Source organism: Porites lutea, chromosome 8, assembly GCF_958299795.1.
Source record: "Porites lutea chromosome 8, jaPorLute2.1, whole genome shotgun sequence".
Taxonomy (NCBI): Eukaryota; Metazoa; Cnidaria; class Anthozoa; order Scleractinia; family Poritidae; genus Porites; species Porites lutea.
In genome coordinates, this window is record NC_133208.1 from 15058006 (window position 1) to 15072987 (window position 14982).

Here is a 14982-nt window from a genome sequence, read left to right on the forward strand (position 1 = left end):
ACTTTCATTAACTGCACGGCTACAAAATCTTTACACTGACAAGAGAGAAGTGCTTGTAAAACAGACCTTGTTGCTTTTGAAAGCCTTAAATTATAACGTCATCAAAGAAGGTGTGTCAACCGCTGGTAATAGATGGTGATGTCACTTAATGTTTCAAAAACAACGCGAAGAATCAATGTAAATCTTTTCCCATATGACTATCACAACAACGTCAAAAGCACAAGACCATGACATGATCTATCTACACAGCATTGCTTTTAATATTTTTGGCTATTCTATACCACGAAATTCTTAAAATACTTCAGTCTATTCTCTAGCTAGATTTTTGAAAGACCAAATATTGTCGTTCCGCCAGTTTTTTATCGCAAAAACTACAGCATCTCCAGCCAATATAAAAACTAAGAGTGCAACCATTGTGTTTTCTTTTCTCCGCCTTCCTTTCTCCCACCTCCCTCTATTTTCGTAAGTCCCTCTCCTTTTCCTTTCTTAGTATGATTTTATATAGCTTATCAGACGCAAGAATTAAGAAACGAGCGTTTTGGCTTTCTTCAATCAAGAGGCTGCAATTTTCGCTAGCTATGTTTTCAAAAATCCAGCTACATTATACTTATATTAAACTATCCTAAGAATGCAACTTACAGTGGATTCGCCATAAAGACTCATAAAGTAAAACATGCAATAAATAAATAAACTGAGTAAATAAGAGATTCTTTGTAAACACAATGACCCTCGTGTTTTCTCTTTCTGTACTTATTAACCCTTTAGGTCCCAAGACTGACCAACATCAATATTCTCCTAACAACATCAGTATATCTCCAAGAGTGAAGGTTATGAGAAAGAATAAAATGATCACTAAAGAGAGAACGCTATGATCGTAAACCAAGTTCTCTCAACTATCCTTAAAAGAAATATGTGGAGATCAGTTTGGAGAATTTGTGTATGTGGATCTTGGGGCTTAAAGGGTAAAGTACAAGGAACCATTGAGGGTAACTAGTTAAACAGCGAGTTCGAAATGAAGCGATCTACGTCAAGCGGTACTACCCTACTGCCAGCAGTACCACCCCTCTTCAAGCAGTGCCACTCCGCCCCTAAACGGCAAAATCAATATTCTTTATTGCCGGAATCCAAGCTAGGGCAAATGCCTCCGTCCTAGACTTGTATTCGGTCACTATTCATGTGTTTTCGGTGAGACTGAGAGTATAGTGTGTCATTAATTTAGCACTCAGATCTCTCTCTAGGGGATTAAGCTAGATCTCAAGACAGAGAGAGTTCTGGCCCACGGGGTCAGTATAAAAGCTTCCTGCCTCCCTTTCCGTAACTCCTCGCGTAACTCTTCTTCCCAGAAATAAAAAAAATAATGACTGACTGGTATCAGCGAGCGCTTGTTTTTATCTCTCGCCATCTGGTGTTATGAAATGTCTTGATCAACTTCAAAGCGAACAGAAGAAGAGAAAACGTGTCGTCTGATCTTACGCAGAAAACGTCTCTTTAAAAATTACCACGTGAATTGTTGCTTAAATCTCAAGAACACTATACCAACTCGCTGTAAAGTGAACGCAATTAACTATGAGTATAAGACAATGTTAAGATATAAGGTCTAAGTTTGATAGTCATCCTTTGGAGAAGGTCAGGTACAGCGTCCCTGATTGTTTAACCCTTGCTTTAACTCCTATTAATACACACAAACTTTATTACCTATACACACATGAAGCTTAAAATACATCGACATCTTTGTGGGCGTGTGGGTTGGGGGGGGGGGGGGGGGGTAGTCTAAGAAGTGAAGCGCTATTTCAGTATGCAGGACTCAGGGTTATGGGATCCTGCAGTAACCTTTAAGTCGATTGTCTTGACTAGTTGAATCACTTATCCGCCTTTTTCACCCCAAAAGCCCATCCCATTTTTTTTCGATCAAATTGATCATGATTAACTGTAAGAAGAGTCGCACCAATAATCGGTTACAACAAAAAGTGCTGCGGATTTTTTAAAACAACTACGCGCGTACATGTTTTCATAGCCCAGTACAATATAAAGAGGCTATGTCCTTCTGCTCTTTGCTATCCCCAGTTTTTAAAGGCTAAAACATGTCTTCGCATCAATTGATTTCAAAACGTCATGGTCCAATTAAGGCTATACTATCGGCAATGAAACTGTTGCCCTGTTGTCTGTTTCTAAGAATGGCAAGGATGAACATATGAATAAAAACTTGAAGAAACTGGGCCGACTTTTTCAAGTTTTAAAAGTTTTAAAAGTTTTCTAATGAAATTTGACAAATGTTTCATGTCTTCCTCATAACTCCACAGAAGCATTTTTATGAATGGGTAAATGCACCAAGTAATGACTTCAGATAATCGAATTCACAAAAAAGTTTGTGAAACGTATAAACGCCTTCATCTGGATTATGTTTATGCTTATTAGGAAAACAACAATTTACGACTAGACTTATCCCTGGTATTCTTATCTAATAAACAGCCTAATGAGACGGGGAAATGAGCTTTTTCTCGCCCTTCGTGCTGGTTCTCGCAGTCCGTGCTCGCACGCTAAAGAAGAGACGAAGCCTGTGGACAGGCTAGGTTTTAGTGGGATAGATCATGCAAGATATGTAAAATATCTCTAATGCATCAGGTGAGAAGTTTATCTCGTACTCAGATCTCTTATTGACGGCTTCGTCAACAAGCGATCTGGGTACGAGATAAGTGAGAAGTCAGCTTAGGGCCGAAACCCCGCCAGGAATGTGTTCCGGCCGAACCAGTAATGAGGTGAAGTCTGAGTACCAGCAGGGCAGGGCAGGGCTCCTGCCGCAACAGTCTCCAAACTCCAAAGTGCCGTTAACTTTTCAGGCCCTAAAGCCCTAAATCAAATATTCAAATCACATTATAGAATTAATATCAAAGTGGAATGGTTATGAAACCCGTTAGACTCCTTTGTTATGTGTTTTTGTTAGCTTTTTTTATTGTACCTGACCGTGCACAAAGTTCATTAGCATTCCTATCATTTTGAAATTACTGAAGAATAGAAACATCGCGTTACTTTATTCAGTTATAATTTGAGAACAAAAAACAAAGGATTGTGCACTGCACTCCTCTACCCTAACTAGTCCAGCTATGTTGAAATAGTAAAACAAACCAGGCAAACTATTCTAATAACAGATTTCAGACAATTGAATATTTAGGGATTCTAAAAAAGGCAAAAAGCAAAAACAACAACAACAACAATAAAAAAGCAATTAATAGGAAGTTTAAAGTTATATTAAATGCATTGCTTTGCTCTCAGATTTAATGGTAATAAATATGATAGTTTGTGTCATCTTGCATTTAGCGGGATGGGTCAAGATAAAATACCTCCACCTCATCAGGTGAGAAGTACCAAGTCCCGGCCAGGACTGTGTGCCTGTTCTGCACTGCAGGTGGAGTAGGGTAGTAATAGCCTAAGACTGCTTCTGACAAACTGTTACCGTCGGCGTTATCTGTAATTATGACGTCAATTCCAAAATATGGACCAAATTGTGAATTCCTGTAAATTGCCCAATCTGTGATTCCTTTCTCCACCTGGCTCACAAACGGTGCCAAGCCTTCATTATTGTTCAGCGAAAAAATAAACGCTTCAGAAGAAGCGCTCCAGTTGCCACTGGATTCTGAGAAACCAAAAGTAAATAAAACAAAAAAAAAATCATATGCTTTCACGTTTGCTTCAATAAAAAAATGGATTTAAAGTTTGAATTCATTTTATTACCAATATGTATCTTTTTCTTTCGTCAGACAATATAACAGCCCATTTCCACGATCAAAAATGTCGTCATTTTTCTATAGCCACCAGAATTCACTTTGCTTTTGCCTTCTTATTTAAACGAATAAAATATATTGAATAAATCCAATTGAGGTAAAGGTAATTGACGATAGCCCTAACAATTGAACAGGAAAACAACAAACTGAAGGCTTCAAGTTGTTTTAGCAAGCATTGCACTTTTAAGGCCATTAAATTTCTTAGTGGTGCGATAACTTCCGAGGTTAACAAGGTGCTCTGTTATCAATGCTGCGTTCTGATTGGTTGAGCTTTTCGCGTTCCCAGTGTCGTAGACGCGTGGCGTTAGGCACTGGAGTTCGCCAGGTCAACCACAGTGAAGCACTAGGCGGTCAGCAAGATTCAATGACGTTTATTAAAATCAGGCTAGTCCGACTATTTACAGCACTTGCGGTGAAAACTAGAAAGAAACGTGCGATTTTTACGTCAGAAGAAAAGAAAACTAAGATAATGCTCCGTGCACGAAAAAAGAAAGAAAAACAAACTACTGAATTACAAGCGTGACTTACGTCTGATCTTGACTCCAGGGGTTAAAAGAACTCCAAATCTCCTACAGTTGTAATAACTCCGAAAGTTCTCCAAAAGCTCCTTACACTGTGATGGACTTCTTACAACTGAATAAACGTGCTTAGGAAAAGAATAATCTAACGCATGCCTTCTGACGTAAAGGAAATAAAACTGAATAAAGCTTTGTACGCCTAGCCAAAAAACGGATATACGATGATCATGCAATAAAATAATCAATGTTACAATCACGAAAGAAAAAAGAGTCCTTGAATGTAACTAATTAAAATGTCATATCTCGCGGATAACGTGACACTCCTCGCCCAAGGATCTCTGATCCTTGCTCCTGTTTAATTATCTTCTGTGTTTAGGGAAACTACTCCGCTGGTGCGGGTACCAGAAGGACAAGCTCCTTAATTGGTCGCAGAAACGTCTTCTTTGCAGCGCCTCTCACTATCTCAACTTGGGCCTTTCTTACTCGTCCGTCATCACTCTCAATGGCTTCTGAAATTCTTCCGATGGGCCAGTCATTTCTGTAAGCTCCCTCCTCTTTTACAAGAACTATGTCTCCTGTGCGTAGATTTCTCTTCGGCTCCTCCCACTTGGTCCTGGTCTGCATGCTTTGAAGGTACTCGCGCCTCCATCGTATCCAGAATTGGTCCGCGAGGTACTGGACACGTCTCCAACGGCGTCGTGCGTAGACGTCAGGTGGAACAAAGTTGCCAGGTGGCGGGCCAAGTGGGCGTGTCTTCATAGTCAAAAGCATAGAGGGTGACAGCGGTTGAGGTTCATCTGCATCTGTTGGTATAGCAGATATAGGGCGGGCGTTGACTATCGCGGTCACCTCTGCCATAAGCTTTACGAGTAGTTCGTGTGTAAGTTGATGACTGCCAAGCTCCGCAAACATCGCTTCTAATAGATGGCGAATGGTGCCTATCTGGCGCTCCCAAGCGCCACCAAAATGTGAGGCATGTGATGGGTTGAAGATCCACTCGCGCCCATGGTTCTTTACGTAGCCTTTCACTTGACGTTGGTCCATCTCTCTCAGGGCGTCTCCCAGCTCCGACTTTCCACCAATGAAATTGGTACCCCGATCGCACCTGAGAATGGAAACAGGACCGCGAAGTGCAAAGAATCTGCTCAGAGCGCAGATGAAGGAACTAGCATCCATGGACTCCAGTAGTTCGATGTGGATCGCTCTGCTACTTAGACAAGTGAACACTAGTCCCCAGCGTTTGGAGTTGGCTGCGCCTCCGCGTGTCTTCCTAGAACGTATCATCCAGGGGCCGAAAACGTCGAACCCAACGTTTGTGAAGGGAGGGGCTACTTCTGTTCTGTCTGCTGGTAGGTCGGCCATACGCTGTTGTATCACTGGTCCTCTCAATTTCTTGCATGTAACACACTTGTTTAACTCCCGTGCTACAGTATTGTGGCCTCCAATCAACCAGTACCCAGCTTGGCGGATGGTACCGTGCGTAATCTGACGACCTTGGTGGTGGACTTGTCTGTGGTAGTGACGTGTTATCAGATCAGCAACGTGGTTTTTCTTCGGTATCAGAACGGGGTGCTTTTCTCCAAACTCTAAAGTAGCGCGTCGAAGACGGCCGCCGACTCGTAGAATACCATTATTATCCACAAAGGGGTCTAAACGGTACAGCTTCGAACTCTTTGGAACAGTCTCCGGTTCGTTGCTCTCTGCAATCCTTCGGTCTGACTTCAATTCTTCTGAAAGGCTTTCACTTTGTACGGCGCAAATTATTACTGTCATGGCCTCCTGAAGTTCCTTTGCTGTTGGCTGCCGCATCAGTTTTGTGTTCTTGCTGCTTGATATTTTCGACTCAATCTCTTCCCGACTCTTGTTCTTTCTCCGTTTGAACTCCCTGATAACTACTATCAAATTTGCGATTGCACGTTGCAAGGAACGAAGGCTCGAAAATCGTGAGAACCTGTCTGCTCCAAGACCATGGTGTTTGCTGGTTTGCGTTTTCAGGCTCACGGTGTTCTTTCGTACTTCCGGATCGTCCCTATTTAGTGGAATCTCGTCCTCTTCATCTTCTGCTGCTGTTCTGTTTGGGTCTCTTAAGAAGCTTGGTCCGGTTAACCAATCCGATCCTTTGAGACTTTGCGCATTCAGGCAACGTGTACTCAGGTCTGCAGGGTTCTCGCTCGTATCGATATACTTCCACTGCTTGGGGCTGGAAATCTTCCGGATTGTTTGTACACGGTTAGCGACGTAAACATAGAACCTCCGGCTCTCGTTTTGGATGTAACCGAGGACGACCTTTGAGTCCGTGTAAAAGGTGATCTGGTTAATCTCCATGTCTATCTCCTTTACGATCTTGTTTACTGCTTGCGAGGCAAGGACAGCGGCACACAACTCTAGGCGGGGGATGCTTGTGGTCTGAGCAGGTGCTACCTTTGATTGACCGAAGAGCAAGGCCGTGCAGATTTCTCCTCTATCGTTAAAGAGTCTTAGGTAAATTGAAGCTCCAATCGCGTCCTTGCTGGCGTCCGAAAAGGCGTGAATTTCTCTTCTTACGATTGTCCCGAAACCAGGTGGGTGGTAGCAGCGGGGTACTGAAACGTTCTCCAAATGAGGAAGCGAATTTCTCCAACGTTGCCACTGCGACAATAGCGTGTCTGGTAGAGGGTCGTCCCATCCTAATGCTTTTTCCTTATTGTTTTTCTTCCCCAAGAGTACTAGCTGCTGAAGCAATAACTTCCCTTCAAGTAGGACTGGCACTGCGAGGCCTAGTGGATCATAAATTGAATTCACGACCGATAGTACTCCTCTTCGCGTGAATGGCTTTTCGGGAAGGCAGACCTTGAACGTGAAGGTGTCTTCCTCAAGGTTCCAGTAGACTCCTAGAGAGCGTTGTGCGGGAAGGCTATCGTGCCGAAGATCTAGATCTCGTACTCCCTTTCCTCTGTCTTCGGCTGGGAACGCCTCCATGACTTCAACTGAGTTGGATACGACCTTATGAAGCTTTAGGTTAGCGGTGGCTAACATTTCTTGAGTCGCGGTGACAAGATCGATTGCTTCTTTGGTAGTGGGCCGTGATGCCAAGCCGTCGTCAACGTAGAAGTTACGATGCACAAATTCGGTTGCATTTTCTCCAAACTCCTCCTCGCCGTCAGCTGCGGTCTTTCTTAAACCAAACGTAGCAACTGCTGGGCTTGGTCCATTTCCAAAGAGGTGAACATTCATTCGGTACTCTATTATCCGTTTGCCGGGTGTATTGTCTTCGTACCAGAGAAAACGAAGGAAGTCTCTGTGCTCTGGATCAACGTGAAAGGAATGGAACATCTGCTCTATGTCACACATGACAGCTGTTGTCTCCCTCCGAAAGCGAAATAGAACTCCTAACAGGCTGTTCATGAGATCTGGACCCGATAACAGCTCTCCGTTCAGCGACACACCTTCGTATTCGGCTGAAGAGTCAAAGACCACTCTGATTTGAGTTGGTTTCTTCGGGTGGTAAACCCCAAAGTGCGGAAGGTACCACACCCGACCGGACTGGGGCTTAGTAATTTCTTCTATTGGTACCGGGGAGGCGTGGCCTTTTTCGATGATCTTCCCCATGAACTCCACGTAGTCTTTTGCCATCTGAGGCTTTCTTTTTAAGGTGCGGATGAGGCCATTTAAGCGGTTGACTGCTTGACTCCGATTGTTTGGCAAATGAAGATCTTTACGGCGGAAGGGTAGGGGCATTTCCCAGTTCCCTTGTTCGTTTTTATGTACGCCAGTCTCCATGATATCTAAGAATTTGCGATCTTCGCAGGATAAGCTAACATCGTTATCCTCCCGACTCGTAAAGAACACGTTGTCCGCTAGGTCTCTCTTTTGCTCGAGAAAGCTCTCTTTTACTGTAAACTGGTTAGGGCATGGCAGGAATTCGTAATTGTTTGTCTCCGTCGACTTCTCCCTCGAATCGGCCGCGAGGAGACTGGTGCGGCAGGCGCGCACGTGCACGGGTCCCCCGACAAGGTCTAGGCACATCTGTCCGATTATCGTCCAGCCTAAAGATGTCTTTTGAGCCCACGGGGCTCCTTTCGGCCCGTTTCTGAACTCCCTCACTTTAAGCAACTCTGGGGCATCTCGTCCGATAAGCAGGTGAATTTCGGCATTTTCATCGAGCTGCGGGATTTCGTTCGCGATATCGCTGAGGTGTGGGAATCTCCTCGCCATCTCCGGTGTTGGAATCTCTTGTTTATCGCGAGGGATGTTATTGCATTCGATGAGGGTGGGCAGTTCTGACTCCGTTCCCTTTAAGGATTTAAGGACTACACCTGTCACGCGTCGTCCATACTTTGCCTCTTTCTCGCCGCTGCATGTAGTTAGGTAATATTTTTCTTCTGGGCCGGTTGCTCCTAATTCATCGGCAAGTTCGCTGGTGATTAAGGACGAGTTGCTTTGATCGTCAATAATCGCATAGACTCTACAAATACTTTTCGGTCTCTCTTTGCTGACGACATCAACCAGTACTAGTTTACTGCATGAGACGCCGCCCTCGCTAGCTCCACACAGGGACGTGCATTTCGTGTCGACCGAATCTCCACCTTCGGGTTTCTTCAGCTTCTCTTTGTGGAGGAGTGCGTTGTGACGTTTGTCCTTGCATATACTGCATTTGATCGTTTGTCTGCAATCCTTTGCTCTGTGGCCTTCGGACAGACAGCGATAGCAAAGTCCAGCCTGAAGGATCCATTCAGTCTTCTCCTCTAATGTTTTTGCAGCGAAGGCTTTGCACTCCTCTAAGCTGTGTCCGTCTCTGTCGTGGAATGGGCACCGTTTTGTCTCCCTTTCTCTTGTTGGTGCGTTTGAATCATTGGGGTCAGTGTGTGTTTTAAGCGCCTTTTTGTTCTGTCCTGCGCGACTCGGCGTTTGGATAGGAGGATTGACAAGTCTAGCTCCGATGTTAATGTTTGGATTGTTTTTTATCCTAGCATGTTTTTGAACAACTTCCGAGAAAACGTGAAAGCCAGGATAGGCGTCTCCATTGTTCTCCGAGAATTTAGCTAGTTCTTTCTCCCATTTCCCGCGAAGCGACGGTGGTAGCTTAGCTGCGATCGGTTGTATTGCATTGGGGAAGTTGAGACACGCGAGGCCAGGCAGGCAGGATATTTGGCTGGTTACATCGGCGCAGAGGTCGGCAAATTCTTGAAGCTTGTCATTTTCACTTTCTCTGAACGCGGCAAGCACGTGCATTCGCTCCAGTAGTGCATTAGTAATTGTCGCTGCGCTGCCGAAACGCCTCTCCAATTCCGCCCAGAGGTTTTTCAATAGCCCACAGGGGTCATGATGTTTCCTTTTTCGATAATTGTCAACAAGTTTTTGAGGCTCTCCGCTTGTAAAACTACGCAGGTAGTTTATCTCTTGGACGGGGGATACGCTGACATCCGTTATCATGGCTTTAAACGCTGCTTTCCACGGGTGAAAAAGCGTGGGGTCCCCGCTAAAAACGTCAGGGTGGCATTTAGGCAGATTTTGACGCGCGAGTCCGGCGACAATTTGCTGGTTTACCGATGTCAATGTCTCAATTAGCTGGCTTCCGGTGACGTCTATTAAGGGGGTTGATGTGCTAATTGGCTCTCTATTAAAGGGAGTATCTTGTTGCGCTTTCTTATTTGGCAGATCTTGACTGAAAGATTGACTTTTCGGTACTACTGAAGGCGATAAAGGCTTTGATTGTTCTAAGGCATTTGACGATTCATGTGTACGTCCGGGGCGTGATCGATAATCCGCGGGTGGGGGATTAAGCGTGCGAGAGGAATGAACCCATTGTGAAGTGCGCTCTTCGTTTTTTATTCCGGGAACTTCAAGTGATGGCAATTCGGAATCTCTCTCCAACTCCTGTTCTAATAGGGCTTCCTCAAATACTTTTAGCTTCGCATTTGCTACAGCGGCTTTTTTATCTGCTCCTAGAATCTTTAACTCCTTTTCGTATCGCGCTTTTTCTTGTTGCCGAATCCTTTCCGCCTCGGCGTCACGCGTTCTGCGCTCGAGCTCTTTTTCTGCTATGAGGCGCGTGTACTGAGCTTCTTGACTTGCGGCTCTCGCATCGGCTAGTGCTTGCAATCTTGCAACGCTGCTGCTAGTACTAGAGACTAATGAGCGGCGCGAAGAATGACGAGAGTAAACAGATCTTGTCTCCAACAATTCGTCGGATTGTCTAGCAATTCTATTTTTTAAACTATCTATAAGTAGGAGGGCTCGTTTTAAGGTCTCGTTTTCCTCCTTGAGTTGGTCTCCATCTATAAATTCGCCGTGAAGATCCTGCTCATACAGGCTAAGTAGGCCTTGTAAAAGGCTTCCAAACTCTCCCGCGGCGGCCGTGAGGTCGCTCGCTATGGTCTTGATATCGGTGTCATCAGTAGTCTCTTCAACTAATCGCATGATAATTAAGAGCCTTCTACGCGACTTAAGGATTTCTCTCCGTTTATCTTCTGTGGCGTTTTGAAGGGCCTTAGGTGTCAATTGTATTTTTCTTTTACTTCCCCTAACTCCACTCTCCGTGACTCCGTCAATGTTTTTGTTTGCCATCTTTTCGTGACTTCGGTTTTAAATACGGTTACATACGGCTTACCTCTTAAGCCTCTGATGTTGATGGATCAGACTTTTCACTTTCGCGTTCCCAGTGTCGTAGACGCGTGGCGTTAGGCACTGGAGTTCGCCAGGTCAACCACAGTGAAGCACTAGGCGGTCAGCAAGATTCAATGACGTTTATTAAAATCAGGCTAGTCCGACTATTTACAGCACTTGCGGTGAAAACTAGAAAGAAACGTGCGATTTTTACGTCAGAAGAAAAGAAAACTAAGATAATGCTCCGTGCACGAAAAAAGAAAGAAAAACAAACTACTGAATTACAAGCGTGACTTACGTCTGATCTTGACTCCAGGGGTTAAAAGAACTCCAAATCTCCTACAGTTGTAATAACTCCGAAAGTTCTCCAAAAGCTCCTTACACTGTGATGGACTTCTTACAACTGAATAAACGTGCTTAGGAAAAGAATAATCTAACGCATGCCTTCTGACGTAAAGGAAATAAAACTGAATAAAGCTTTGTACGCCTAGCCAAAAAACGGATATACGATGATCATGCAATAAAATAATCAATGTTACAATCACGAAAGAAAAAAGAGTCCTTGAATGTAACTAATTAAAATGTCATATCTCGCGGATAACGTGACAGAGCTACTACTAGGCTATATGTTTTTGCCCACTAGTAGCGAAAACCGCAGGCTTTTTGGCGGCAAAAAAGGATTAAAGTCTAGCTTTAACTAGCTAAAGTTGTTTTGTCTCGATATTTTTGACCAAATAGTTGGATTTTACTAAAACAATTATTCCTCGAGTCCGAATGGGCTTTAAGTCATGATAGCCCCTTCGGCCTTCGGCCTCATGGGCTATTGACTCAGAGACCATTCGGCCTCGAGGAATAATTGTTAAATAGAGAGGAGAAATATGACGTCACGTTACCATGGTAGCAAAATTTCTGGATCTCAACAATAGGGAGTTTAAGCATCGACGACGGCGACAGCAACGAGAACAGTTAAAAAGCAATAAATTTATATTAAGCAAAACCACAACTTTGCACGCGCATCACGCTTTTTGTACATTTCTCAGCCGCTGTTGAACGACTGCGACATGAAACTTCCTAATTTCACAAGCCTGCTTTACTGAGTAGGTAAACACAGCACAAAAATTTTCTTTTTCTTTTTCTAAACTTAAATACGGTCCCTTCGGATTCAACCCCAGAAAATTTGACAAATTAAATGAAAATGAATACGATCGATTAACTGTGAAACAGTGTGAATTCACTTTTTAAGTGAATTGTCGGTATTGTTGTCATCTAGAAATTTTGCTGCCATGTGAACGTGACATAACGACTTCTCTTCTCTATAGAGATTTCTCAGAATAGCAATAAACTGATTCTGCTTTACGTGTAAATTAGAACCTTCCCATTGGATCGGCACCGAACATATGGACTGATACGGACATGCGGACCCCGTTTTATTACCGACAGTCTTGTTGGCCCACCACTCTAATACTGAAATGTATACAGCAAGGACACGTGGCCAGGCTTTACTGACTGTCCGTATGAAAAATGGTTTGCTGTGCATATTCTCTTAGGACACACAACACACACTGTAACGGGATTTAGTAGCTGCTTGATGCATTTACCGGCATCACTACACTTAGCTTCTTTGCCTTTGAATTAGCACGATCCGCTTTTTTTTTTGCAATCCAATGCCTGTCAGATCGCATTCACAGACCTGTCACAACTCACGCGCCAAGGAAAGGGAGCTAGACTTCAATCTCCTTGAAGGAGACCTTATTGTGAGAACAGACCGATCGAAGCCTTAACGAACGTTGCTGGGGATAGGTACGTGGGGTTCATCGAGACCTTGAGTTAATCGTGGCTACTGAGCTCAAGAAAAAAAAAATAGTTTTTTTTTACTTCGGTTTGGATTAAAAATAAGAGGGTACTCCATTAGAAGCGCCACTGTTGATATAATAGCCCACGTTCGATATATCAAAATTCTAACAAGAGTCCGAGGCTTTCATATTTCTCTATATTTTGTTTAGTATTCTTTGTGCTCAAGTCTCCTCTGGATGGAGTCGTGAAAAATTTGCAATTTTGTCCCTAAAGCCTCGGAGTAATTTAGAATTTATTGAACGTGGGCTATTAGCAATGACCTGATGTTTCAAGGGGGTGAAGACCCAGAAGAGAGTCATTAAGACAAATAAAACACCTCACCATCCTTACAAGATGAAAGCTGACCCAGAGTGACGTTTCAACCTTATAAACGAAGGGTTAAATTCTCAATAAACAGTGTAAGTAGATCAGAATTGTAAAGCTGTAACATTGCGGTAAAAAAGGATGATAAAATAAGGGAATTATTATTATTTTTTTTTTACCCCAAGGAATATCCGTATATCCGCCAAAGATGAATTTCCCTTTCCTTATGATGGTAACAGTGTCGTTTTTTCCATCGCAGCGACTGTGAAACTGACTGATATTCCAGCCATGTAATGTAGCACGCCAGCACAGCAACCAGTGAGAATTGTCCCCAACCGCATTCTCCAGAAAATTACCCAAATGACGAAAATAGCAATCACTGCTGTTCAAAATCGACGAGTTCATAAATTCTGAAAATAATAAAGAATAATTTAAATTACGTAAAAATTAACGTGACAATAGCCATGACATAATGAATTTCGACAAGTGTGGCGGAACCGACAGTTTTAGGTTAATTGTTTTAATGATTCTTTATTGCCTTTTGCCTTCCCCCTCCCCAGATATCATTCCTATTCATTCGTGTGAAATATCAAATCTCCTTTCCCCTCACCACTAAGGACAAAGGCCTGATACTCAGGCTAGAGCCAGCCTACGATATAGTTTCGCAACACCAAGAAAAACTCAAAAAAGCTGTGACAAAAACTGCGTATCCAGCTAATGATTGGTTGTCGAATATAGAAAATATTCTTTAAACATTAAGTATGGACCTGAAGAATCAACCCATTCGTATCACCCTATTCTTATCTCCTTATCAACGATATAAAACAAAGTGAAAATCTATAGTATTGAACTTTCCTCGCTAATTCACTGATTGTGTAATTTAAAATACTGTGAAACAGTTGACAACAAGCCTAACTCTCGTTTTCCACAAAACGTATTTTAGCCTTCGTAAAGTATAAGAAAGAATTTGTAGTCCTTTGTCTATGAGTTAGATGAAAAAATCAGCCAGCTGTTTTCTGGCTGGTTATATGCGGCACATCGATCCGGCTAACTAACAGACATTGATCTGAAAGGAGTCGTTGATCCGTTTGTTAATAAGAAGCATTCAAGAAGGCTTGAACTTGTTGCACTATTGAAATATCAAACCTAGTCAATAATACTGACTAACGACTTTCTTTCTAATTTGCATTTTTCAATAGTGACATTGACATTGTCCTTCTCAAAAACAGTAAAATATAGTAGATAGTCTCTTGGCCAAAAAATCAATTTTGAAGTTAACAAATTTGAGAAATATCCATGGTTTTTGAAAACGCTCGTAATGCAGTTTCCGACAATCTTTTTTCGCCCGAGAGACTTGTGCCTCCAGCCACGATTTGTCCGTCTCCTCCTTGGATCGCAACCCCTTCCCCCTCATAGTATGATAAAACCTGATGAATACATAGAAATAAATCAGGACGCTAAAGGATGGTGATTAACACGGCATTTAAATGGCTCTGTGGAATCCTTTATCATTGATTACTCCAACCACATTGTCTGGGAGTTCATTCCAAGTTTTTTCATGTGATAATAAGGTTTTTGCTATCAGGGTTATTGCTACGATAGTTACCTGTGCAGTTAAAGCCATTTCCAAAATATCCTGGTTTGCATGTACAATTGTATAAGCCTTTAGTGTTGTTACAGAAAGCACGCGAGTCACCGCGATGCTTTCCCGTCTCACACTCGTTTATGTCTGCAAACAGTAAAAAGAATGTATTGATTTATTTATGTGAATTTAATTCAACTCAGAAATGATTCTTTCATTTTGTCGAACTTTCGTTCACAGAAAATCATTTTCTTTGATGATTATCCTTTTCTTTGATCGCCTGGGCAAAGGAAGTGGCTAAGAAAAAATTGGACAACATGACCCCTGCGTAGAAGGCTTAAATGTAATCGACTTTAATTGT

General features: G+C 42.9%; 2 protein-coding genes across 2 annotated transcripts in view; both read right to left on the bottom strand.

Moving 5' to 3' along the window:
- Positions 1-3311: 3311 nt before the first annotated feature.
- Positions 3312-14982, bottom strand: part of LOC140945244 (uncharacterized) — a 12147-nt gene continuing 476 nt past the window's right edge. Inside the window, exons 3-5 of the mRNA XM_073394295.1 lie at positions 14646-14768; positions 13219-13449; positions 3312-3631 (exon numbers count right to left, since the gene is read on the bottom strand). Of these exons, the coding sequence (XP_073250396.1) occupies positions 3312-3631; positions 13219-13449; positions 14646-14768 (674 nt within the window). The remainder of the gene's footprint in view (positions 3632-13218; positions 13450-14645; positions 14769-14982) is intronic.
- Positions 4679-8127, bottom strand: LOC140946586 (uncharacterized). Its single transcript, XM_073395706.1, has one exon. The coding sequence runs from the start codon at positions 8054-8056 to the stop codon at positions 4679-4681; it is 3378 nt and encodes a 1125-aa protein (XP_073251807.1). The 5' UTR covers positions 8057-8127.